The sequence below is a fragment of the Heteronotia binoei genome, chromosome 18, assembly GCF_032191835.1.
Source record: "Heteronotia binoei isolate CCM8104 ecotype False Entrance Well chromosome 18, APGP_CSIRO_Hbin_v1, whole genome shotgun sequence".
Taxonomy (NCBI): Eukaryota; Metazoa; Chordata; class Lepidosauria; order Squamata; family Gekkonidae; genus Heteronotia; species Heteronotia binoei.
Window position 1 is genome coordinate 39,039,778 of NC_083240.1, and position 26,457 is coordinate 39,066,234.

General features: G+C 51.3%; 2 protein-coding genes and 1 long non-coding RNA gene across 3 annotated transcripts in view; 2 read left to right on the forward strand and 1 right to left on the reverse strand.

Moving 5' to 3' along the window:
* Window positions 1-1,771, forward strand: part of GLOD4 (glyoxalase domain containing 4) — a 96,566-nt gene extending 94,795 nt beyond the window's left edge. Inside the window, exon 10 of the mRNA XM_060259017.1 lies at window positions 1,566-1,771. Coding sequence (XP_060115000.1) covers window positions 1,566-1,631 — 66 coding nt within the window. The 3' untranslated portion in view covers window positions 1,632-1,771. The remainder of the gene's footprint in view (window positions 1-1,565) is intronic.
* A 3,335-nt stretch (window positions 1,772-5,106) lies between these two features.
* On the reverse strand, window positions 5,107-15,297 carry LOC132586931 (uncharacterized). Its single transcript, XR_009556396.1, has 2 exons — window positions 15,104-15,297; window positions 5,107-5,573 (listed from the first exon to the last, which is right to left on the reverse strand). It is a non-coding gene; the product is annotated as an uncharacterized LOC132586931 (long non-coding RNA).
* A 59-nt stretch (window positions 15,298-15,356) lies between these two features.
* GEMIN4 (gem nuclear organelle associated protein 4) lies at window positions 15,357-22,778 on the forward strand. The gene is made up of 3 exons (XM_060258978.1): window positions 15,357-15,501; window positions 15,706-15,800; window positions 19,313-22,778. The coding sequence occupies exons 1-3, from the start codon at window positions 15,357-15,359 to the stop codon at window positions 22,589-22,591; spliced, it is 3,519 nt and encodes a 1,172-aa protein (XP_060114961.1). The 3' UTR covers window positions 22,592-22,778.
* The last annotated feature ends 3,679 nt before the right edge of the window (window positions 22,779-26,457 follow it).

The following is a 26,457-nucleotide window of genomic DNA, read 5'->3' on the forward strand; positions in this document are numbered from 1 at the left end:
CAACCAGCAGGTGCTGGCCTTGGGGCAGCCCTAGAAACTGCTACCTGAACAATGGCATTCCTGGATATGGATCTAGGGTTGCCAACACCAGGTTAAGAAATTCCTGGCAGCTTGGGAGTGGAATCTGGGGAGGAACCTCGGGTATAAAGCCTTAGAATCTATCCTTCAATGCAGCCGTTTTCTGTAAGGACACCAGTCTCTGGAATCTGGAGATCTGTTATAGTTGTGAAAGATCACCAGGTTATGATGAAATTTGGCATTCATTACTTACTTGGAAAGCAAGTGGCGGTAGCAGGCCAGACAGTTAAGCAGTATGCCCACCACCTAAGGCAGAGAACGAATATTTAAGGCCAACCACAGTGACATCCAAAGGCAGAAATATTAGACTGTGATTTAAAGCACATCCACAAACAATGTCCCCTCTAAGCTTTGTGAGCAAAAACCACTTTGTGAGCTGTGAGCGGCTGCATAAATCAGGGGTGGCCAAGGGTAGCTCTCCAGATGTTTTTTGCCTACAGCTCCCATTAGTCCCAGCCAGCATGGCCAATGGCTGGGGCTGATGGGAGTTGTAGGCAAAAAACATCTGGACAGCTACCGTTGGCCACCCCTGGCATAAATTATTGTGCTCCGGGGTCATCCTTCCTGAGCTAAGACAAAAATGTGTGACCTGGAGGCTGAAAATCTGTGAGCTAGCTCACGCCAACTCAGCTCAGAGGGAACACTGTCCACAAATTTCCAATAAGTTAAAAAGTTATGCATGTATGTCACAATAAAGAATCATTTGACATGTACAGTCATATTCAACAGGCTAACGAATATGACTATACATGTTGAACGAGTCTTTATTGTGACATAAATTGATAGCTTTTTAGCCTGTTGGAAATTAGTGGGTGTGCTTTAAATCAGTCTTAAATGAGGTCTTAATATTTCAGATCCTGAAATTACTGATGTCATCGCCAAATTTCTCGTGGAAGTCCTCAAAGTTCAGGAAAAATTTTGGACAGTATTGTTTTGTTACATGTAATCTTTATATGGAGTTTTAGCTCTGCCAGACCTTCTATACTAGGTTAAAATGTTTTATCCATTTTGAGATTGTTGATATGCCAATAAAGGTCTATGTATGTATGTCAGTCTAATATTTTGGCCACCTAGATTAGGGCATCATTCTTGCTTGTTTATGAAAATGGGGTGCACTGAGCTGATTGAAAAAGCAAGGGGAACGAGCCCCACTCTGCCCCTCTGGATGGCTGTCCTGTCTTCACTCCCCCTCTGAGTGGCTGAGCAGCTGAGACAGCCAGCGTAGCGGTTTGAGCTGGGTGGGACCCCTGAAGACAGCCAGCTTAGCGGTTTGTACCTCTGAAGGAGTTCAGGGTACCACGCGCGGCTCTCCCGTTCTCCATTTCAGCCTCAGAATCTCCCCATGAAACAGGTTGGCCCAACTGGCTATTCTGAGGCCAGTCTGAAGTCAGCTGTTCTTAAGCCAGCCTCTTCTTTGCAGATCTTGTTTCTCACACCTGCTTTGCTGTGCTGCAGCCCACGGCTTTTCTCCTTCTTCTCTCACGCAGGCGATGGCGGCCGACAGGAGCAACGAATGGTTTGCCAAGCATAACATCGTCAAGCCGTCCGCCTAGGCCGAGCAGCTGAGACAGCCAGCGTAGCGGTTTGGGCCGGGTGGGGGTGGGGGTCTCCTCGTGCCTTCTGACCACGTCGATGCGAATGTCAGTTGTAGGCGGAGACGTGCTTTTTAAAAAAAACCGTTATGTGAAAACCAGTGCAGTCTCCCCCATTTTGAATTGATGCTCCTTCCCCGAAAAGGCAGGGACAAGAAGAGTAGCCTGCAGCATTAGGGTTGGATCCAGACCAAGTTTTCCAGTGGCAGAACGGAACTTTCTCCACATCCCTCTGCAGTCCAGGGACCACCACAAAATGCCGTTCCTGGGGGAGAAGAGACCCTGGGGAGTGCCGTAAGAGGGGAAGGGGGGGGGGCGGTAGTGAGAAAAGGTAATCGGCAGCTTCATATCTTAATATGTTTGGGGAGGGACGGTGGCTCTGTGGTAGAGCATCTGCTTGGGAGGCAGAAGGCCCCAGGTTCAATCCCCCGCATCTCCAACTCAAAAGGGTCCAGGCAAATAGGTGTGAAAAACCTCAGCTTGAGACCCTGGAGAGCCGCTGCCAGTCTGAGAAGACAAGACTGACCTTGATGGACCGAGGGTCTGATTCAGTAGAAGGCAGCTTCCTGTGTTCATATGTTAAATCAGAGGAAATTGCCCTTGGAGTCTGGATCCAACCCGTTCTGTGGCTTAACGGCCCCTGGCAGGGAGCATATCAACATCTCGACAGTCAGGTTCTGTTTGGCTTTGGGTGATGCTGGGGAGGTTGGCACACAGGCAAGAAATCATGCTTTGGGGTCTCTAATTTTTCCTGCGCAAACACTTTTCAGTTGCCCACCCTCACATCTTCGGTAGGGCGGTGGGCGAGAGTTAGGAAACACGAAACTCTCTTGCATTCTTTAACTAGGCTTCCATCCTGGTTCCTTTGGATTTGCAGCGAAGGCATTCCATTCCTGGTTTGACTTGACTGAGAACGGCATTTCTTACGCATTTGTCTGAACGACGGCTGTGCCCCTTTGTCGCCAGCATAGCGTGTCTCGTTTGGTTGGGGTGGGCAAGATGGGTGGCCCGAAAACCTGGGCACGGGGATCAGCAGCCGCTTCCGCGACTTTAAATACGCAGAAATCGGCCTTAATCCAAGGAGAAGCCCAAGTAGCGTCTGTTCCAGTATGGTGTGCTGGTGAACCGATGGGCGTAATATTGGCAGCAGGGAGCTTCCTAAGCCTCCTTTCAGTCAGTTTTGGCAAACCACTGGGACTGGACTGGCTTGCTGCCTGCCTTTCAGATCACTGGAACATCGGGAGGAAGAGGAGTCTCTTTTTCACTACAGGAACAGCTGGGAGAGAGCACTCAAGCAGTCTCCAAATTAGTTTTCCAGTCACCTCCTCCAGACACACTTGGTCGGTCGCCAGCCCATTCCTCACTGGCCGGCAGAAATAATCCACCATTGTTCTCCAAAAAGGGGCTAGGGGAAGGCAGAAAGGTGATGTTTTCACAAGGCTGCTCTTGGAAACGATGAGGCTAAAGACAAGACAAGCCCCCTCACATCCCATGCACGGCAATGGTCCGGTTGGTAACACCACATCAGCCTCTTTATGGTTTTCTTTCTGCCGCCCTTCGTGGTTGCTTGGCAGCAGTGAGCCAAATGTTGCCCTACTGTAAAGTTTTGCTTGGAAGTTGTGCAGTGTTTAAAAGCCCGTTTTGTAGGGGGCTGCTGCTCTGAAACCCCCCCTCTCCCATTCCGCAGAGCAGGCTGTGGTTTTCCAAGAATAAAGAACCTTTTAATGTCCTGTGGGAAGGGCGGACTCAAAATCAAATCAATCAATAAATAAATGCATAACGCTCACGTGTCTTCTCTTTGGCAATGAAACAGAGGTTTCCCTTGCGCAAGCCTTGACCCAGGCCATGTTGGGTCAGGCCAACGGCCCATCCGGTCCAGCACTCTGTGTCCCGCAGTGGCCAAAACTCAGGTGCCCTCAGGAGGTCCATCAGTGGGGCCAGAACTCCAGAAGCCCTTCCACTATGGCCCCCCCAATCACCAAGAATACAGAGCGTTACTGCCTTAGACATATGAACATAAGAGAAGCCATGTTGGATCAGGCCAATGGCCCACCCAGTCCAGCACTCTGTCACACAATGGCCAGAACCCAGATACCATCAGGAGGTCCACCAGCAGGGCCAGAACTCCAGAAGCCCTCCCACTGTGCCCCCCCCAATCACCAAGAATACAGAGCATTACTGCCCCAGACATATGAAGATGAGAAGCCATGTTGAATCAGGCCAATGGTCCATCCAGTCCAACACTTTATCACACGGTGGCTAGAACCCCGGTGCCCTCAGGAGGTCCACCAGAGGGACCAGAAGTCCTCCCACTGTGGCCCCCCAATCACCAAGAATACAGAGCATCACTCCCCAGACATAATGTTCCATTTATCCCTTGTGGCTAACAGCCACTCACAGACATCTCCAAGTGCTTATCCCCCCTTTCCAGCACCCCTTTTTCATTCATGCTTTGAGCTCCCTGATCTCTGCTGTTCTCCCTCCCCCTGCATGGGAAATCAGTAGCATCCCGGGGCTCTGTGAGGGACCATCTCCCATCTGTTCCTGCCTGGGAATTAAGATCATGGGGAAAGGCCTCCTGGCTGTCCCATCCATCAAAGAAGCCGGCTTGGTGGGTATGCGAGACAGGGCCTTTTCAGTGGCAGCTCCATGATTGTGAAACAAACTCCCCAGGGACATGCGCCTGGCTCCCTTACTTTTGATCTTCAAGAAGCAGTTCAAGCCAGTTTTCTTTAGGACTGCAGTTGAGTCATTTAGTTTTTATGTACTGGCCATCCTAGTTGGGAGATTTTTATATTGTGTTTTAGGTAATAATTGCTAACAAATGTAAAAAAAATAAAATGCTACCCGGGAATGCCTAGGCTTTTAACATCCTGCCTGGTAACCTACGTTTCTGCATGTCTCTGGCGCCAACATGCACCACGACCACTGACTTCTCCCCAGCACTAGCTCTATTCAGACGGAGTTTGATCTCCACAACTTGTGCCCCAGTCACCATGGAGTCAAAAACACCCATCCCAGCCCCTGCTGTCTATATTCATAATGACCAAATTGTCCACTCCCAAAAGCCCATCTCCCCGCAACCCGTCTTGTCGACGATGACTGTATATTCATACCCCGCCCTTCTCTCTGAATCAGAGTCTCAGAGCGGCTCACAATCTCCTATATCTTCTCCCACCACAACAGACACCCTGTGAGGTGGGTGGGGCTGGAGAGGGCTGTCACAGCAGCTGCCCTTTCAACGACAACTCCTGCGAGAGCTATGGCTGACCCAAGGCCATTCCAGCAGCTGCAAGTGGAGGAGTGGGGAATCAAACCCCGTTCTCTCAGGTAAGAGTCCACACATTTAACCACTACACCAAACTGTCCCCCACAGACTCTGAAATGCAGTTGATAGGATGAGGCGGAATGGTTTGAAGCCAAGACAGGCTGACGCTTTTTGAACTTTTGCGGTTCGGTGTAGTTTAATGGCGCGGTCCACTTTCAATGAGTGGAAAGCAAGGAACGTTCTCCACCCCCACCCCCCCCAACAAAGGCAGAATGTCCCAGTCATCCGCCAGATGCCATCAAGCCCTGGATTTCATCTTCAGCTCCTCTGTCAGGGCGAGTTGCGGCCTCGTCTCTGGATGTCTTCTTATGCCGATTCCAGGCGGCCCCCTCAGCCTTGCGTTTCCCACCGCCCAGAGAAGAGCATCCACTCCCGCGGTCCCTCGGGGGCGCCATCTTGCGAAGGCTCTAGGACTCCAGTGTCTCGTCCAACGGTGCCATGGTCACTTGCGGGACCAGGGCTGCGGTTTCTTCAGATTCAGCCTAAAACACGTCGTCAGGAACGCCCCCTCCTTCAAGCCTGTGCAAAGGGACCTCCTGGAGATCTTGCGTACATTCAACTTCCGAGGGCTGTCCCTGGGATCATAAAAGAAAGAAGAGATGGAGAGAGTTTTAATCTGTTGCTGCCAAAAGTAACAGCAAGGTGTGAAAAACTAGAAGGGTGTGTGTGTGTGTGAGGGGGAGGATTTAGAAATCGCAGTCAAATCTTGCAGGAGTCGAGTTGCACCTTTATGACCAACAAAATTTTATTCAGAACTTTCGTGTCCTCCAAGCACACTTCATCAGACGAGGAATCAGGTATAGTGGGCAGAGCTACATATAACTGGTAGGCAGTGGTTTAGAATGCAAAATGGTACAAATTTAAAATCCAATGACAGAATAGTAAAATTAACAAATTGAGCAAACCTTTCAGTTTAAAACCATTTATTATACTGTAATATATTGTAATAATACTTATCTTCTGTTATTAAAAAGTTAATACATATACATTACATTTTCTCCCCCCTCCCCCCCTTTTCATGACCCCCGGCATTAATTAAATTGCTAAAAAAGGTAAATTTATCTATTAAAGAATCTTCATTTAAAAATCTTAAAACAAAAAGAGAAAAGGAAAGAAAAGAAAAAAACCCATATGTTATAATTGTAATCCATCTTCATAATGATCCTTTAGTCTTTATCAAAAAAAAAGAAAAAACATATTCACATAGTCTCGCTTTTTGACTATAATCCATTTATCATTCCTTTAGAGTTCAACCATTGTCAAAAATCGCCAAATATCCTTTAACATTCTATTGTTTTTCAACATATTTTTGAAATTTTCCCCACTCATTTTTAAACTTCTCTAGATCATATTCTTTTAAGATTCTTGTAAGCTTGTCCATTTCACTCCAATGCATACAAATTGACCAAACCTTTGATCTGGGTAGCATGAGCGTGAGAAACCAATAAAACAGTAACATGTCAAAATGTGAGAATATTTGCTAATCACTCTATTGCAGGGGGGCCAACGGTAGCTCTCCAGATGTTTTTCTGCCTACAACTCCCATCAGCCTCAGCCAGCATGGTCAATGGCTGGGGCTGATGGGAATTGTAGGCAAAAAACATCTGGAGAGCTACCATTGGCCACCCCTGCTCTATTGTTTATCAGCCTGGGCCAAAATGAGGGCATTTCTTTTTCAGAAACTTTTCCTATCTAACTAATTTACCTTTTAGCATTAACATACATATAATTTGCCATTAGAAGAATGGTCAAAGGTCTTAAAAGAGCCCTGTGGCGCAGAGTGGTAAAGCTGCAGTACTGCAGTTGGGAGGCCTCTGCTCACGACCTGAGTTTGATCCCAGCAGAAGCTGGTTCAGGTAGCAGGCTCCAGGTTGACTCAGCCTTCCATCCTTCTGAGGTCGGTAAAATGAGTCCCCAGCTTGCTGGGGGGGGGGGAAGTGTAGATGACTGGGGAAGGCAATGACAAACCACCCTGTAAAAAGTCTGCTGTGAAAACGTGAAAGCAACGTCACCCCAGAGTCGAAAACGACTGGTGCTTGCACAGGGGACTACCTTTACCTTTTTAAAGGTGCAACTTGACTCCTACTTTGTTCTACTGCTTCAGAACAGCACAGCTGCCCACCTGGATCTAACCCTTGCAGGGTTCAGTTAAGTTTCACCTGAACACACAAAGCCACCTTTTGCTGAATTAGACCATTGGTCTATCAAAGTTAGTATTGTCAACGCTTACTAACAGGTGTCTTCACATCATCTCCTACCTGATCCTTTCTAACTGGAAATGCCAGGGACTGAACATGAAACCTTCTGCACGCAAAGCAGAGGGTCATCCACTGAGCTACGGCCCCTCCTCAAATTGTTAAGGGCTTAAACAGGTCAATTTCACTGTCGCTGTTTTGCGTTTCTTTTTATCTGACTCTCAGCTGCTCTCAATATTGGGTACCTCCTGCAGAATGCTCAGTCCTTATCAGGTTGCTCTGAAGCATCGGGGAGGGGGCTGGGTAGATATTTCTTTTTTTGGTTAATAATTACAGTCCTTTTTTGCATATCTGGAGAGATCCTCAATTTATAGGAGATCCTCAATTTTTGCATATCTGAAGAGATCCTCAATTTATGGTTTTAATGTTTTCGTGACGGGCACTGGGGCTGCCCGCTTACCATATAAATATCCAGTTTCACATTTAAGCAGACTGATCAAGATTTGATTGGCAGGGTTTTGAATCAGTGTGGAGCTCCTTTGCATATTAAGCCACAGCTCCCCAATGTAGCCAATCCTCCAAGAGTTTACAAAAAAGAGCCTTGTAAGCTCTTGGAGGATTGGCTACATCAGGGATGTGTGGCCTAATACGCAAAGGAGCTCCTGCTAGAATTCCACCCCTTAAGCCTACTATAACAGTAAAGAGTTAGTAAATACTTTCCATCTCTGAAGATGTGTGACACAGAGTGTTGGACTGGATGGGCCCTTGTCCTGATCCCACATGGCTTCTCTTACGTTCTTATGTGGCACGTGCTCTAGAAATGCTAATTCTTATTACCAATTCTGTAGCTGGAAATGTAAATAATCACATAAGGCATCCCCTTTTAATTATAAAAGCTAAGAATATAAAAGAAGCCATGTTGGAAGCCGATGGCCCATCCAATCCAACACTCTAATCACACAGTGGCCAAAAAAACCCACACCCCAGGTGCCATCAGGAGATCCACTATTAGGGCCAGAACACTAGAAGCCCTCCCACTGTGCCCCCCCCCCCAAGCACCAAGAATACAGAGGATCACTGCCCCAGTCAGAGAGTTCTATCTATATCTTGCGGCTAATAGCCATTGACGGACCTCTGCTCCATTTAAGTTTGTTTTAAAAGTGTGCTTCTGAGCATACGTGGATGAGCATTTGCTTTGGTTGCATAAAGTCCCTGGTTCAGTCCTGGCATCTCCAGTTTTACAAGGATCAGGTAACAGGTGACGTGATAAGATCTCTTACCTAAGTCCCTGGAGAGCTGCAACCGGTCAGAATAGACGAGAGACCCCAGGAGCTGGCGCAGAAGGCAGCTTCCTTTGGTCATGGTTGGTTTCTAGCCTGCTGAATAGCTTCAACCTGTGAGTGTGGATGGGGTACTCAGCAGCTCTGAACCCCTGGCACTTCTTGATCCCTGCCTGACCCTTCATCTCAGGCTCAGAATAACTGCTTGAGCTGCATAACACCAGGAGCCATAGTAAATGAGCTAGTGGATGCGGCCCGGGGGCCAAATCAGGCCCCCGGAGGGCTCCTATTAGGCCTCCAAGCAACTGGCTGTCATCTGCTTCCTTCTCCCTCTCTCTTGCTTCCTTCTGCATCACAGCTTGCTTTGCCAGGCTTGCTCGGTCACACAGAAGCTACAGAGCAAAGCCTCTATTTTCTCCATTGGTTGAGGCTCCTCCCTGGAGAAGGAAGCGGGGGGGGGAGGGTCCATTGAGACCAGTGGGAGTCCATCTAGTCCAGCCTCCTCTCTCATACAGTGGCCAGTCAGTTCCTCTGGAGGGCCAACAACGGCACAGAGGCTGAGGCCTTCCTAAGGACATCAGAAGAGCCCTGCTGGATAGACCAGGATCCTCTCTCCCACAGTGGCCAACCAGTTCCTCTGGAGGGCCAATAACAGGGCACTGAGGCTGAGACCTTCCTATCCCTGCTGGATCACACCAGGGGTCCATCCAGTTCAGCATCCTCTCTCCCACAGTGCTCAACCAGTTCTTCTGGAGGGCCAACAACAAGGCATAGAGGCTGAGGCCTTCTCCTGATGTTAAGAACATCAAAAGAGCTCTGCTGGATCAGACCAGGGGTCCATCTAGTCCAGCTTCCTGTCTCACCCAGTGGCCACCCAGTTCCTCTGGAGGGCCATCCACAAGGCAGTGAGGCTGAGGCCTTCCTAAGAACATCAGAAGAGCTCTGCTGGACCAGACCAGGGGTCCATGCAGTCCAGCTTCCTGTCTCCCCCAGCAGCCAGCCAGAGGCCGAGGCCTCCCTGTGATGTTCAAGATGGCGGCGGCGGTAGAAGCCTAGACGTTAGGGCTCCCGCCGTTACTAAACGCAACTAAACTCAACAACTACACGACTGTACTGTACTGAGACATCTGTACTGAGACTGCTAAAGTGACGCAGCGATACAGCAGCAGGAGCAGCAATAACAACTAAGGGGTAAACATCAGAGTAAACGCCGAACCCACCTGCAAACAAAGGCCGAAAACGGGCCTGGTGCTGAGGCGGGGAGGAGAGCGACCGCGAGCTGCCGTGCAAGAGAGCTGGGAGGAACAGCGGAGGAGTTGAATTACGAACTACAAGGGCGTGGAGGCAGAGGACTGCGGGAAGTACGGAGCTGTAGGGCTGCAGGGCGCGAACGCCGAAGGCGAGCCGTGGGTGGCGGCTAGGAAGTTGAGACGAGCGGAGACGGGGAAGCGACTGCGGCATTGTGTGGAGGAGCAGCGCAAATAGTGAGCGGGCAATAGACCACCCTGGGGGTGTCTTCGGACCCCCGCCCCTCACCCCTCCCCACCTCGCCTCCCCTCCGCCCCCCCCTTTTTTTCACCTTCTCTCTTCGCCGTCGTGCGTGTGCACCGTACTCCGTGCCCCTGATCCCTCTGCCCTCGCCACCCTCGCCTCCACTTTACTTCCCACCACCTTTTCCATCCACGGATGCTATCTAGAGGGGCTGACCCAACGGCCTGGATACTCCCCGACAGAGAAGCCCTGTGCGGGGCTCAGGGGAGCCTAGGAGCGTGTCAAGCCATAAGGGACTGGGAAAGAGGAAAGAGGAATGTGTTTACACACCAATTGCACTGGCACTTGCACTTTACCAGCACCTAAGACTAACTTATGACTCTAACATCTGTACCCCATCGACAATATATACTACCACCCTCTACTGATTACTTGGACTTATAAACCAGGAACCAACTGACTGCTGACCGCTAATGAATTTCACTAAAACTGTTATTAATTAATTTATTTGATTTTAGTCAATTAATTAATGATTGATTATGTATAATATATTTATATATTAATTTATATATATCTATATTTACAAATTTTAGCACAGTAACTAGGAATGGTGGGAGGGAGTATTTATTTATTTATTAACTGTGCTGGAATCGATTGAATTTATAATTTCTTATTAATTGATCAGAAGGGGAGATTGGGTTGGGCTATTAAATTAATTAAATTAAGATGTAATTAGTGAGTTAGCAGCCAAGAATAGGAGGAGTTGGTAGGGGGGGGGGACAAGTTAAACAACAGGTAGGGATAGATTAGGAGATCAATCGTAAGAGGACATACTGTGAGCTATCCGGACAAGTGCGGATGTCTGCCCAAGGGATTCCAGTGCTCCTGGGGAGGGGAAGATATGACGGTGGGAATAGACAGATACACAAGAGAAGGAGACAGAGACAAAACGGTGCTCGGCCACCTTCTAGTCTACTTCCCATCCCAACGGTGGTAGGTAGTGGGACCAAGAGGAAATGCCCGTCTCCGTCACTGGTGTTATGCAACGCCAGGTCTATTAACAACAAGACCTCGACCCTCAAGGAGTTTCTACTCCAACAGGATGTGGACCTGGCTTGCGTGACCGAGACCTGGGTGCGGGACGGAGAGACAGTAGCTCTCTCCCAGATGACCCCCCCAGGCTACTCGGTCTTTCACCAGTCACGGAATAACGGGCGGGGGGGAGGGGTAGCGTTGTTCATACGGGAGGATTACACCTTTCGGGCTCTCCCGGCTCCAAGGATCGATGGCATTGAATGTGCCGGCCTGACGTGGGATGTTGGAGAGGGGTTGGCGATCTGGCTGGTGTACCGTACGCCCAACGCACCAGCCAGCGCCTTACCATCACTATTGGAGGCAGTGGCGGGCTGGGCATTGGAGTTCCCGGGGCTTATGGTCCTGGGTGACTTCAATGTCCATGCCGATGACACGGCCTCCACTCAGGCGATGGACCTAGTGTCTTCCATGGCGACACTGGGGCTCTCTCAATTTGTCACAACTCCCACGCATCAGGCCGGGCACACATTAGACCTGATCTTTGCATCCGGGATTTTGGTGAACGATATCGCGGCTGAAGCGGTTCCATGGTCGGACCACCTAGCCCTTAAGGCCCGTATGGAGACGTTGCCCCAACCCTGTATGGGCGGAGAGCCTATTTTGGCTCGCCCCCGGGGCTTGATGGACCCGGAACGGTTCCAAACAGCCCTGAGGGATCCCTGGCCCACTGGCAATTCTCTCGATGACCTGGTGGAAGTCTGGCAGGGCCAGCTATCCAGGGCTATCGATGAAATTGCACCTCGGCGCCCTCTGCGCCCTCGCAAGAGGCTGGCACCATGGTATACCTTGGAGTTACGCCAGCTGAAACAAGGGCTCAGACGACTAGAGAGACGGTGGAGGCATACTCGGGACGAAGCGACGAGAACATCCTATAGAACGCTTATGAGGTCTTATGAGATGGCAGTCAAGGCTGCAAAGAAAGAATACTTCGCAGCCAAGATTGCATCTGCAAAATCGCGCCCAGCACAATTGTTTAGAGTAATTGGAGATCTTATAACATTGCCACAAGGCAAACCAAATATTAGGGAATTAGAAATAGGCTGTGAGGCATTTGCGAAATATTTTGCAGATAAAATCTCATCGCTCCGCCAAGACCTGCCTATCACATTAGACACAGTAAGTGAAACTGAGGCTCCGCGCCTGTCTTCAGATTTAGTACTGGACCACTTCGACCCACTCAGCCTGGAGGAAGTCGATGGAATTCTCTCTGCTGCTCGCCCAACAACATGTGATTTGGACCCTTGCCCCTCTTGGCTGATTAAATCCTGCCAGAGGGAGCTTAGATGTCCTCTACGGGACATCATAAATAGATCCCTCTTAGAGGGGCATTTTCCAGCGCCTCTGAAAGAGGCCTTGGTCCGGCCCCTCTTGAAAAAACCTACAGCAGACCCGGCCGAATTGGCAAACTACCGACCGGTGTCCAATTTACCATTTTTAGGTAAAATTATCGAGAGGGCAGTGGCGTTACAGCTACAGAGATTTCTAGATGACGCTTCTGTCTTAGACCCGTGCCAGTCTGGCTTCCGACCGGGCCACGGGACGGAGACGGTCCTGGTCGCCTTGGTGGACGACCTCCAGCGGCAACTGGATCGAGGCGGTGCGGCAATACTGATGTTACTAGATCTGTCGGCTGCGTTTGATACAGTCGACCATCGGTTGCTGATCCACCGCCTCGCCGACATAGGGGTTGAGGGGCTAGCCTTACAATGGCTTTCCTCCTTCCTCATGGGTCGGGGACAGAGGGTGGCGATTGGGGGTGAGCGATCCCAGAGGCGCACACTAGACTGTGGGGTGCCCCAGGGAGCAGTTCTCTCCCCGATGTTATTCAACATCTATATGCGCCCCCTCGCCCAGATTGCCCGGAGATTTGGGCTGGGTTGCCATCAATACGCAGATGACACCCAGCTCTATCTACTAATGGACGGCCGGCCCGCCTCCGCCCCGGGGAACCTGGATCGGGCTTTGCGGGCTGTTGCAACGTGGCTTAGACTGAGTGGGCTGAAGTTAAATCCAGCGAAGACAGAGGTTCTCCATGTGGGTCGTGGCACTCTGGGGAAGGAAATATCTCTCCCGGCCTTTGACGAGGCGCCGCTGAAGACGGCGCAGCGGGTAAAGAGCCTGGGCGTCTTACTGGAGCCTTCATTATCAATGGAGGCCCAGATAACAGCCACTGCCAAATCAGCCTTCTTCCACCTGAGGCGGGCGAGGCAGCTGGCCCCTTTCCTAGAGCGTCAGGACCTAGCAATGGTGATCCACGCGACGGTCACCTCAAGATTGGACTACTGTAACGCTCTCTACATGGGGCTGCCTCTGTACCGGACCCGGGAGCTGCAGCTAGTGCAGAACGCGGCGGCCAGGCTGCTACTTGGTCTCCCAAGATGGGAGCATATACGGCCAGGGCTGCGCGGACTGCACTGGCTGCCAATCGTATACCGGATCCAGTACAAAGTGCTGGTCATAACCTTTAAAGCCCTATATGGCCAAGGACCGACCTACCTGAGGGACCGTCTCTCCCCATATGAGCCCCAGAGAGCACTGAGGTCAGTGGGGAAAAGCAGACTGAATATCCCTGGGCCAAAAGAAGTTAAACTTCAAAGCACCCGCACCCGGGCCTTTTCTGTTGCGGCCCCACAACTCTGGAACCAACTCCCAGAGGAGGTGCGGGCCCTGCGGAACTTAGACCAGTTCCGCAGGGCCTGCAAGACCGCCCTCTTCAAACAGGCGTTCACCAATAACTGAATTAATGTTTACCGCCAGATTAGTAACGTTTACCGCCAATGTTGACTTAGGAATGTTTTAATTAATTATTGATTATTGACTGATTTTAATGTGAATTTTAATGTGAATTTAATGTTTTTATTACTATTGTTTACCTGAAATGCTGTTAGCCGCCCTGAGCCTGCTTCGGCGGGGAGGGCGGGATATAAATAAAATTTTACATTACATTACATTACATTACATGTGGCCTCCAGAGGCTGAATGTCAGGTGAGGATTTGGGGGAGTGGGGGGAGGGAACTCCAGGGGAGTGACTTTGACCTATAAACCTCCCCGGCCTCTTGACTGGGGAGCTAGCCCAGTGGAGGAGGTGCGTGGCGAGGAAGCCCATTTCCTTGGAGAGCATACCTGCTTCTGCGCCCCAAGGGGAGGGGGGGGGCTGCTGGTTTGCAAAGCCTGCCCCTTCCCCCCACTCAACATCCCCTGGGCCAGGGCCCCTCTCTAAGGTTCTCAAGTCCAATGCAAGAAATATCTGGGAACTTTGGGGGTGGAGCCATAAGCAGGGTTGTGACAAGCATAACTGAACTCCAAAGGGAGTTCTGGCCATCATATTTAAGGGACCGCACACCTTTTAAATGCCTTCCCTCCACTGTAAATAATGAAGGATAGGGGCATCTTCTTTGGGGGCTTGGAAACTTGGAAACTAGAGTTCGGCATTGGCGATTCATAAATTTAGATAAAAAACAACAATTGCGAGCAAGGCCAAATTGGCTTAAACTGAGTCAGACCACCAGTCCATTTAGCTGAACATTAGGGTTGCCAGGTCCAACTCAAGAAATATCTGGGAACTTTGGGGATGGAGCCAGGAGACTTTGGGGGTGGAGCAAGGTTGTGTCAAGCAGAATTGAACTCCAAAGTTCTGGCCATCACATTTAAAGGGACCGCACACTTTTTAAATCCCTTCCCTTCATTGGAACTAATGGATAGGGGCATCCTCTTTTGGGACTCATGGAATTGGACCCCCTGGCCCAACCTTTCTGAAACTTGGAGGGTGTTTTGAGGAGATGCACCAGATGCTATGCTGCAAATGCGGTGCATCTACCTCAAAACACAGCCCCACTCCCCCCCCCCCCCCCCACAGAGCCCCAGATACCCGCGGATGAATTCTCCATGATTTCGAATCGGCCTCCAACAGGGAGGAATGGAGTGCCCAGCAGACCTTCCCCTCCCCTCCCGCCACTTTCCAATGACCCTGTAGCGGGGGGAGAGCCTCCAAACAGGGGATCCCCCGCCCCCACCGGGGGATTGGCAACCCTCCCCCCTCTCACCAGCTGGTGTAGGCGGGCAGGGGCGGCTCCCGGCGCCGGCGAGCTGTGTCGCGCATCAGCCGGCAGAGGTAGCTGTTTTGGCGCTCCCGGCCCTTCCGTTGCCCCGTCTTGCCTGCAGGGGAGGAGCTGCGGCGCGGAGAAGGAAGGCGCGGGCCTGGCTGGCTGGCTGGCGGCCGAGTGAGCGGCGGCGGCGGCGGCGGCGGGGCGAGCGAGCCAGAGGGGGCCGCTTTGTGCCGTGCGCCCTGAGCGCACAATGGCGCAGGCGGTGGGCGGCGGCGCCCCGGAGGCCGGGCAGGGCAGCAGGCAGCGGCGGCGGAGTCCCCCTCTCGGCCATGCCGGCTGCCTCGTGCCTGCAGCGGTTGGGCCGGCCGGCGGGAGAGCAACAGCCATGGAGCTAGGTGGGTCGAGGGGGGGGGAGCCGCTGGGGGGGGGGTCGCTGGGAGCAGCGCTCCTCCGAGGCGCCGCTGGGCGCACGTGGCTTTGGGAGCAACATCATCTCTGCACATGCTCAGATGCTTTTTTAAAAAAAAAATCTGGCTTTATTGTCGCTAGAAGCAGTGTCTCCGCAGTGTCTCAGTGTTCAGAAACCCTTTTGCCGTTAGGTTTTTGTTTCTTTGGGAAATTTCGGATGAGTCTGAAGCAACCGAAGGAAATTGAGTCCAGGGGCACCTTTGAGGCCAGCCCAGTTTCATCCTGGGTATGTTGGCCTTCCCGGCGGAAGCTGGGCTCAGGTAGCCGGCTCAAAGTTGACTCAGCCTTTTCCATCCTTCCAAGGTCGGTAAAATGAGTGGGGGAGGAGAGTGTAGATCAGGGGTGTCAGACATGCGACCCAGGGGCCGAATCAAGCCCCCCGGAGGGCTCCTCTCAGGCCCCGAGCAACTGGCACTTGTTTGCTTCCTTCTCCCCCTCTCTTGCTTCCATCTGCATCACAGCTTCATTTGCAAGGCTTGCTCAGGAGCTACAGAGCAAAGCCTCTATTTTCTCTATTGGCTGAGGCTCCTCCCCCTCCTCATCCTCTGAGGAGGGATGGAAACAGCCAGACCTTCCTTTGCCCAGTTCCCTTGATCACACAGGAGAGATACAAAATCTTTTAACTGTGTTTACCTGTGTCCTTTATAAAAGTTATATCTCTGCTAAAAGATAAAGTCCCCTGTGCAAGCACCAGTCGTTTCCGACTCTGGGGTGACGTTGCTTTAACAACATTTTCACGGCAGACTTTTTACAGGTGGTTTGCCATTGCCTTTCCCCAGTCGTCTGTGCTTTCCCCCCAGCAAGCTGGGGACTCATTTGACCGACCTCGGAAGGATGGAAGGCTGAGTCAACCTGGAGTCGGCTACCTGAACCAACTTCCGCTGAGATCGAACTCAGGTCATGAGCAGAGGGCTCCGACTGCAGTACTGCAGCTTTACCACTCTGCGCCACGGGACTCTTTACATCTTTTTTTTTAACATTTATATCTCTGCTACCTAATCTTAAACAGGTACACATGGCCCAGCCCAACAAGGTCTCGTTTATGTCAGATCCGGCCCTTATAACAAACGAGTTTGACACCCCCGGTTGGAGATGACTGGGGAAGGCAGTGGCAAACCACCCCGTAACAAAAAGTCCGCCAATAAAACGTTGTGATGTGACATCAACCCATGGGTCGGTAACGATTCGGTTCTTCCGCAGGGGACTACTTTTACCTTTATGTTGGCCTTAAAGATGCCCTGGCTGGATTCAAACTTTGAAACGTATTGTTCTGTTCAGAGGGCAGCTTGGCTTCTGTGCATGCACATTACCTAAAAACAATTCAAAGGCACCTGAATCCGTAGTTCTTTGCCTGCCTCTTATGTTTTTATCCTATTTTCTAGTAGGTGCGCTGTAAAACTCCCCCTTTGCCCCCCCCCCCCAGCACTGTGACTGGCCCACCCACATTGCTTGTAGCTGATTAGGAATTTGAACCCAGGTCTTTATCTGACACTGAAACCTAAGTCCCACGCTGGCCAGATTCCACCCCCCACACACACACACACCCCAAATTCCCCAGGGGACAGCTTAAAGGTAGCTACTATTGAGTGCCTTTTTAAAGGGCTTATTCAGGTGGGTCACCTTGATGGTCTGAAGCGGCAGAACCAAGTCTGACTCCAGGGACATCCTTAAGACCAACAGAGTTGACTCCTGAGTATAAGCTTTTGTGTGCAGGCACACTTCTTCAGAAGTCTCTAAAGCAGGGGTGTCAAACATGCAATCCGGGGGCCAAATCAGGCCCCCAGAGGACTCCTATCAGGCCCTCAAGCAACTGGCTGTTATCTGCTTCCTTCTCCCTCTCTCTTGCTTCCTTCTGCATCTCAGCTTGCTTTGCAAGGCTTGCTCAATTGCCCAGGAGCTACAGAGCAAAGCCTCTATTTTCTCCATTGGCTGAGCTCCTCCCTTGGGGAGGAAGGTGGGGGGAGGCAGAGCTTGTTTTCCCAGGCTCTCTCAATCACACAGCAGAGCTACTTGGCCAAGCAGAGCTTCCTTTGCCCAATTCCCTGGATCCCGTGGGGAAAATACAAAGAAAGCACCTTTAAGACCAATGAGTGCTAACGTTTTAAGCATGTTTTAAGTTTTTTAAAAAGATATATTTAATTGCGTTAGTCCTTCATAAAGTTTATATCTCTCCTACCTAATCTTAAATAGGCATACATATGACCTGGCCCGACATGACTCAGCCCAACCCGACATGACCCGGCCAAACAAGGTCCCATTTATGTCAGATCTAGCCCTCATAACAAATGAGTTTGACCCCCAAGATCTAAAGGAATGTGCCTGCACACAAAAGCTTACACCCAGAATAAAACTTCATTGGCCTTCAAGGTGCCTTCAAGGTGGATTCCTACTTTGTTCCTTTAAAAAGGCTGTAGCCCCTGCACATATGTCCCAGCAGATACGCAATCTGTACTGTGTTTTTGGCAAGGTTTAAAGAATTTTTATTTATTTCAAAAAAAGAAAAGAAAAAGTCCAAGCAGGAACAAAGTAGGAGTCCGGTAGCACCTTCAAGACCAACAAATTTTTATTCAGCATGCAAGCTTTCGTATGCATGCATACTTCATCAGACAAGAGGGGAGAAACTCAAAATCCAGCAACTAAGAGGATAAATGGCCATCTGACAGCACTGCTGATCCTGTGAACTTAGGAGGAAGGACTTGTGAATTCCCTGCATTGTGCAGGGGGCTGGACTAGACCAGGGGCCCCCAACCCCCGGTCCGTGGACCGGTCCCGGTCCGTGGCCTGTTAGCAACCGGGCCGTGAGTTGTAGAATTATTTCATATATTACAATGTAGTAATAAAAATGATAAGACGTCCACATTGGACTTATATTCTGCCCTCCACTCAGAATCTCAGAGCGGCTCACAATCTCCTTTATCTTCCTCCCGCACAACAGACACCTTGTGAAGTGGGTGGGGCTGAGAGAGCTCTCCCAGAAGCTGCCCTTTCAAGGACAGCTCTGCGAAAGCTATGGCTGTCTGCATTCAAAAAGGAAAATAATTCCTGTTCATGTGTTACAAGGAATGCAGGTACTTCCTATTTGTGCATGCATGGATGTGTGGGTAAGAAAAAGTTCACTTTATGAATGAACCCAAAGACCAACACTTGGATGAATGCAGGGTCTGAATCACATAGAATCATAGAGTTGGAAGGGACCCCCAGGGTCATCTAGTCCAGCGGTCCCCAACCTTTTTGGCACTGGGGACGAGTTTTGTGGAAGACAATTTTTTCATGGATCGGGAGGGAGGGTGTGGCGCGATGGTTTTGGGATGATACAATTGTGCATTTTATTTTGATGTAGTGGTGAAGTTCATGGACTCTTTATCTGGGAGAACCGGGTTTGATTCCCCACTCCTCCACTTGCAGCTGCTGGAATGGCCTTGGGTTAGCCATAGCTCTGGCAGAGGTTGTCCTTGAAAGGGCAGCTGCTGTGAGAGCCCACTCAGCCCCGCCCACCTCACAGGGTGTCTGTTGTGAGCCTCTCTGATTCAGGGAGAATCTGAGCCTCTGATTCAGGAAGAAGGGCAGGGTATAAATCTACAGTCTTCTTCTTCTTGAATGTCCTTTGAGCAGCCACAGCAACAGGGATTGTTATTTCCTCTGGGGGCTGCAAGAGGCGCTTCAGGAGGATTTGTCCTCTAGGAGAAATATGTTTTATCTTGGTCGGGCTGCTCTCTTCATCACATCGCCCAGTGGTAGCTGGCAGCCGCCTGCCCAAATCCCCTACCTGAAGTTCCAGGGCCCCAAGCTCCTGGCTTTGGGTCTCCTTTGACTAGTTCTCAGCTTCTCAACAGGGCCTTTCTTGGTTTCCCCACAGGGCCGGTGACCATCTGCGGAGAAGCGACCATCTTGCACGGCGGGTTCCTGCTGGCGTCCCGGCTGTGCCATCCCAAGCCGTTGTCGGAGCTGACCAAGTCCGATTGGGACAAAGTGGGGAAGCCCATCATCGACGCCCTGCGGGAGGTCTGCACCTCTTATTCCACCTACCCACCCCAGCCCAGCGCTTGGAAGAAGAAAGCGGCCGTCGTCCTCTGGTCCAAAATCCTCCTCTCCGATGCCTCGTCTCCCTCCGCGAACCAGAGGTGGAAAGAAGACGTCTTCTTTTCGGTGAGCAACATGATCCCGGATGTCAACCACACCATCCTCTTCGAGCTCTTCAAGGCGGTGAATGCGCCCCGGCTTTTTGCCCAGCTCCTGTTGGTGCTGCCAGAACACGTTTGCCAGAAGGAACTGGAGACCTTCGTTGAATACATCGCCAACGAAACCACGCCGGAGGACGTGTCTTTCTTCTTGGACGTCTGGTGGGAGATTCTGAAGCACAAGGATGGGCAGGAGGACAGGGTGACCTTGCTGTTTGGCGTGTTCTCTCGCCAGCATCTCTCGGACGCGGACGAACCCCCCCACGTTCTCAAGAGGTTCAAGAGCGATGCGCCAGAGTCCCCCGTGATTGTCGGTCTCCTCCGGGCTTTGATGGAGGGACTGAAGCTGATCAAAGAGAGCGTTGGCCCTGCAAAGGTGAAGTGTTACGCCCTTGCCAACCTAGCGGACGTGCTTTCTCTTTTGGTTCCTGCTGAGGGCGAGCCGGCTTCGTTGCCTGCCCAGGTTTATTTGGACAAGATTTCATCGGTGGTCACCCTCTGGAGCAGAGACCTCCAGAACCGATACAACAAGAGGGGGCTGGATGAGAAGGTGAAGGAAGCGGAGAGGAGCGTGAGTTTGCTGAACATGGCCACGCCAGGGAGCAGTCCGTTGGCCGGCCACCTGGGCTTTCTCCGTTCCTTGCTGGACGAGTGGTCGGTGGAACTCCAGGGGCTTCTTGGCAACCCCCAGGAGATCAGCTACGAGAGCTACCGCTTTCTCGACAGCCTCGACTCCTTGGGGAAGAAACTGACGGGTTGTGCCAAGCTGGGGGATCTGGACAAGGAAATGGCACTGGAGATGTTGGAGCTGGGCGATCTGATTGCGAACTTCTTAAAGCGGGTCAGCCCCCAGGTGAGGGGGAAGAATTCGGACAGCGGCCTCATGGCCTCCGTAGCCATGGTGATTATCGAACAGAAGATGGAGCGGCACGAGGAGATGTGTTCCATCTTCGCTTCGGAAAAGAGTTGGGCCTCCAGTAAAGACTGGGCGGCTTGCCTCACGAAGAACAAAGAACTCTTCCAGAAGCCGGAGCTGGTCTTGAAACTGCTAGAGACCGCGGCCTCTTTGGGCCCCGTGGCCGATTCCGCCGAAAGCCGAGAGGAGCAGGTGAAAACAGCCAAAGTCATCCTGGAGTGTTACACGGAACTTTCATTGCCGGATAAGAATGCGGTGATTTCTGGGGTCTTGTCTAGGTGGGGGAGGCAAGGCCTTTCCGGGATCCTGAAGCCTTTTGCAGAAGGCTTCCCGGAGGAGCTCAATATCGCCTTCAACCAGATAATTCAGAGCGCCTCCGGAGAAGGCTTTAAGAAAGTGGTGAATTCTGTGTCCCGCTTGGCCGTACTCAACCCAGAAGCGACGGTCAAGAAGATTTGTAACTTGGCTGTGGCCAACTTAGGGACGCACCAATTCCTGGCCGAGATCCTGTGTTCTTTCCCGGCGCTCAACTTCGAGGAACCGCACGGTCAGGATGAGTCCATCAGCCTCGTTCTGGGATGCTTGAAAGAGACGGTCATGGACAAGTTGTCCTCTGCCAAGGAGAAGGAACAGTTCTTGGAGTTCCTTGTGAGGCTCATGCAGCCGAGCGGGGACAACCCGCTCCTGGCTCCGGCGAAGGTGACCCAAAACCTCATCATTCCTTTTCTCAAATCGGACTTTCCTCACCTCGAGCTGTGCCTGCAGATCCTCGACGTGGCTTTGAAGGTGCCTCTGGCTTCAGACCAGCACTGGATCCACACCTGCCACCCTTTCCCGCTCGTCTTCTGCCTCTGCAAGCTCCTGCACGAGTTCACTCGCTATTGGCACGAGCTGCAAGGCCGGCACGGCTACTCGCTCGAGACCAAAGATGCGGTGACGGGCAACCTGGCTCAGCTTTGCGACATCCTCTCGGTCCAGAAGGACGGCGTGTCTCCAGAGCTGTGGACCCAGTCGGTTGCGTGGCTGCACAAGAAGGCGGACGCCTTGGACTGGACCATCGGTCTCCGCCTGAAAAAAGTGTACGGAGAGCACTTCAAAAACGAAGTCCCGGCGACGCTGTTTGAGGTCTGCAAACTCCCCGAGGACGAGTGGACGTCCCGTTCCCTCCCCACGTACGGGTTGGGGAGTGGGCTCCTGGCGTGGCTGGAGTGCTGCTGCGTCTCCACAGCCTTGAGGGAGCAGATGCTCGTGCTTCTGAAGGTGAACATGGACAATCCCGAAGAGGTCAATCTGTTCAGCAAGGGTTTCCTGCTCGCCCTGGTCCAGGTTTTTCCGTGGTGCAGCCAGAGCGAATGGAGAAGGCTCATCCACGTCATCAAGAGCCTCTTGGAAAGAGAGGTCCTCTACGTGCCTTACTCTTTGGAATACGTTCATCACCTGCCTTTGTTGAACTTCCAGCCCTTCGCCTATCACCTCCAGTTCTCGGTGCTTCTCCTCCGGGGTTTTCAGTTCTTGTGCAGTTCTAGCGGGGCCACGTGGCTGCCCGTGGAGGCGTGGAAACATGTGGCGAGGCTCTACTGCCTCAGCCTCTCGGATCTGCTGGACTCCGTCAAAAGCAACGCCTGTTGCCAGTGGCGTCCCACGGAGGGGAAGAGTGTGGCGCGGGAATTGTCCTTCGTTTACATCCAGATGTTTTGCCACACGCTCCACGTGGCCGCCATGTTGCCGGAGGGCACCGGGGAGCCCCTCCTCTTCCTCTCCTTGGAGATCCTCTCACAGTACCAGATGCTCTGTGACGCGGACGAGTCCCTCGGCCGGGCCCTGCGGAAAGCCAACGAGAAGCACTTCCTGGAGTCCATCGCGGAGAACGTCACCAACAAGGAGCTGCGCACCATGCTCCAGCAGAAGCTGAGCAAGCTGTGATAAAGGACGTCGGCCGGAAAGCCTGCAGCCAGATTTCCTTTTTGGCATGTGCCAAAGCCGGAAGCCTGGGTTCGTGTCAAGCTTGGGGTGAAAAGATGCCAGTGTTTTGCCCCCCCCAAAAAAGAAGGGGAGCAAAGACGGTGGGAAATCTCACAAGATCTATAATAAACCTCTATCTCTCTTCTCACGTTTGGACTGGCTTGTGGCTGATCCGTGCTGTGTTGTTGTTCACCTCTGGACAGACGTGTCAGTCCTTAATCCCCCCCCTCCCCAGACTCCACCCCCCCCCATCTCGTTATTTCCCAACCCGAAATTGGCAGCCCTACTCTTGAGCAGGGTTCCCTCTAAGCTGAGTTAGCGTGAGCTAGCTCACAGATTTTTAGCCTCCAGCTCACAGCTTTTTGTCTTAGCTCAGGAAGGATTGCCCCAGAGCACACTAATTGATGCAGTAGCTCACAACTTTAATGCTGGTAGCTCACAAAGTAGAATTTTTGTTCACAAGACTCTGCAGCTTAGAGGGAACATTGCTCATGAGCTACCCCATTAGCCATCCTAGTCTTAAAGAACAAGCTGGGTGAGGAGTGGCAAAGGGGGACATTCCTCCCGCAATGTTTTAATCCTCACAAGCTCCCAGACATCCCACGATGCATTTTTGAAGCCCATTGCAACCATCGTGAAAGCAGTGGGTGTTTGGGCAGGTCTAGCCATTTTATTGATGGCTGTCTGGAGGACCAAGAATAGAATGGTGTCCGTTAAATAATAATAATAATAAATAATAAATTTATTTTTGTATCCCGCCCTCCCCCGCCAAAGGCAGGCTCAGGGCGGCTAACAAGGCATGGTAAGTACCATGGTTACAATAAAATACAGTCATTGCTGTAAAACAGTTAAAATAGATTAAGTTACATTCATAGATTAAGCTAAAAATTAAATACAACAGTAAACCATTATAAGATGGGGCCAGCAAGGAAAGGGTTAGAGAATCTTAGCTTTTGAGTAAGGAGAGGGCTTTTTTTGTAGCAGGAACTCCTTTGCATATTAAGCCACACACCCCTTGATATAGCCAATCCTCCTGGAGCTTACAGAAGGCCCTGTACGAAGAGCCCTGTAAGCTCCAGGAGGATTGGCTACATCAGGGGTGTGTGGCCTAATAGGCAAAGGAGTTCCTGCTACAAAATAAAGCCTTGAGTAAGAGGGCGACAGAACTGTTAAAGACGGGCTTGATGAGAGGACCTCGGCTGTCTACCCTTTCTCCTGAATTTCCAGGATCCAAAAGAAGCCATGGCCAAAATAGAAGCCTGGAATCACCACCCACAGGCCCAACTCCCAGCAGCCCTGGCCAAGCTGGAACCTCCCCAGAGTGGAACTGGGAATATACCGGTGGACAAATGCGATCTTGTAACCACCTTTCCCATTTTTGGAAGCTGCTTGGCCAAAATCCAGGCATTGTTTTTTCTAAGCCAGTACTGCCTGCCCGCTCTAGTCGTCTGTTCTCCAAGGGGCCGGGGAAGATTTTTTTCCCCCCATCTCTGTTGAAATCCTTCTGGCTGGAAGCATCAGCGACTGAACTGGGGCCATCTGCATGCAAAGAAGTAAATTCAGAAGTGGGGAGGAGGTCTGCAAGTGAGACAGAATGCCTCTCTCGGGGCTTTTTCTCATTGCAGGGACTCCTTTGCATAATAGGCCACACACCCATGATGTAGCCAATCCTCCTGGAGCTTATAGAAGGCCCTGTACGTAGAGTCCTGTAAGCTCTTGGAGGAGTGGCTACATCAGGGGTGTGTGGCTTAATACGCAAAGGAGTTCCTGCTACCAAAAAAAAAGCCCTGGCCCCTTATACTTCCGTGGTCCTGAGAAGGAAAAATGTAGCTTTGAGACAAACGGAACGTCCATGTTTAATCTTTACAGTGGGAGATCGATAAGCTTCTCTGTGTGTTGGAGGTGTCCACCCAGTTGGGTATTCAGCAACTGCTCCCAAACGGCTTTGCTGTGCTCCCATGGGATGGGGCAAGACAAATCCAGCTGTTGAAACGTCTTAATCTGCATTTGGCTGCTTTCAGAAGTCAAAACTTGAGCCTTGTGAGAAAGCACTTAGTGACACAATCCTATTAGTTAATTGTAGAAGGTTCTTCCCCACCCCTCCCCACCAAAGAAATATGCTTCTGTGTGAGGTTGTCAAAGCGCAGTAAGTCCTTTGCTTGCACCCAGGGGTTGTCTTGCAGTGCATTCTTTCGCCCACTGCAGCCATCAGCAAAGACCTAGAAAACTGTTTAGATAGGTCTAGCCACCACTTTGTAATCATCTGGAGCAGCGTTTCCCATTTGCAGGGTTACGACCCGGTACTGGGCCACGCAAGCCTCAATACCAGGTCGCCGGGGGGCCCGGCAGCCTCCTACCCTCTCTATTTATCTTTGGCTCGCATGCCACATCGCGCTCCAGCTCCTGCCCCCCACGCCACCGCCTGTAGCACTCAAGAGAGTGCTACAGACACTGCGCTGGGCAGAAGCCCTCCCTCGTCCCTCTCTGATGTTCACAAACATCAGAGAGGGCAGGGAAAGCTCCTGGCCAGCGCGCAATCTCTGTATCGCCCCCTGAGCGTCCTCCGCCCAGACCTCAGGGAAAGAAACGGGCCATGGGGGAGAGGGGGGGGAGTTTGGGAAACCCTCATTTGGAGGGTCAAAAACTGGTGGAATCTTTCTGGCCATTATTACCTGGAAAGCAAGCTACAGAACGGCACTCCTTTTCTCCCCCAAATATTTGTCAGATCTGGCAACCTCTTTATGATAGAATCATCCAGGTGGGCAGCCGTGTTGGTCTGAAGCAGTTGAACCAAAGCAGGAGTCAAGTCGCACCTTTAAGACCAACCAAGTTTATAAAATAAACTTGGTTGGTCTTGAAAGGTGCAACTTGACTCCTGCTTTGATAGCATCATAGCGTTGAAGGGACCTCCTGGGTCACCTCGCCCAGGGGTGTCAAACATGTGGCCAAGGGCCGGATCAGGCCCCCGGAGGGCTCTTATCAGGCCCGCAAGCCTGATGATCTCACTGCCGCCTTCCTTTTCTCTCTCTCGCTTCCTTCTGTAGCGCAGCTTTTTTTTTTTAATTTGTGTTTGTGTTCTTTATAAAGTTTATATCTCTGTTACCTGGCGTTACATTTTATGACACGCATGACCAGGCCCAGGAAGGTCTCATTTATGTCAGACCCAGCCCTCATAACAAATGAGTTTGATACCTCTGATCTAGCCCAACTCTCCGCATAATACCGGTAATTCACAAAGACCCTCCCCACAAACACACGCACAGACCCCTATTCCATGCTGAGAAGATGGCAAAAAAAAGGCCTCCAGGATCCCTAGCAAAACGGACCTGGAGAAATACTGCTGCCTGACCCAAAGTGGTATTCAGCCTTTTCCTGGGGGTGTGAGAAAGAACCGCAAGGTCATCCGGATGACTCAATGGAGAAAGTCTCTGTAAACACTGCAGTGTTGCCATTTAGAGAAGACGGGGACAACATCTCCACTCCAGCCTACTTTACAGATTACCGGTGACCGTTCCTTACGAATCCCTGGGATTCTGATTAGGGATGAGCACGGAACGCTAAAACGGAGGTTCATTTCATTGGGTGGTTTGTTAGGTTACCCAATTCAGCGGTTCGGTCTGTGTTTTTCTGATTTCCCGAACAGTTTGTGGTTCGTTCAGTTCGGGAAGGTGCGGAAGCGGAACGGCCCCCAAGAGTACTAGGAAGCCCAGGTGTGGCAGTTACAGAGTTCCCTTCCAAGCGATAGTGTCCCCCCAGCAACATGCCCAGTGCGATAACATCACTTCCAGGTGACATCACAACAGTCACGTCATGGCGGATGAGGATTC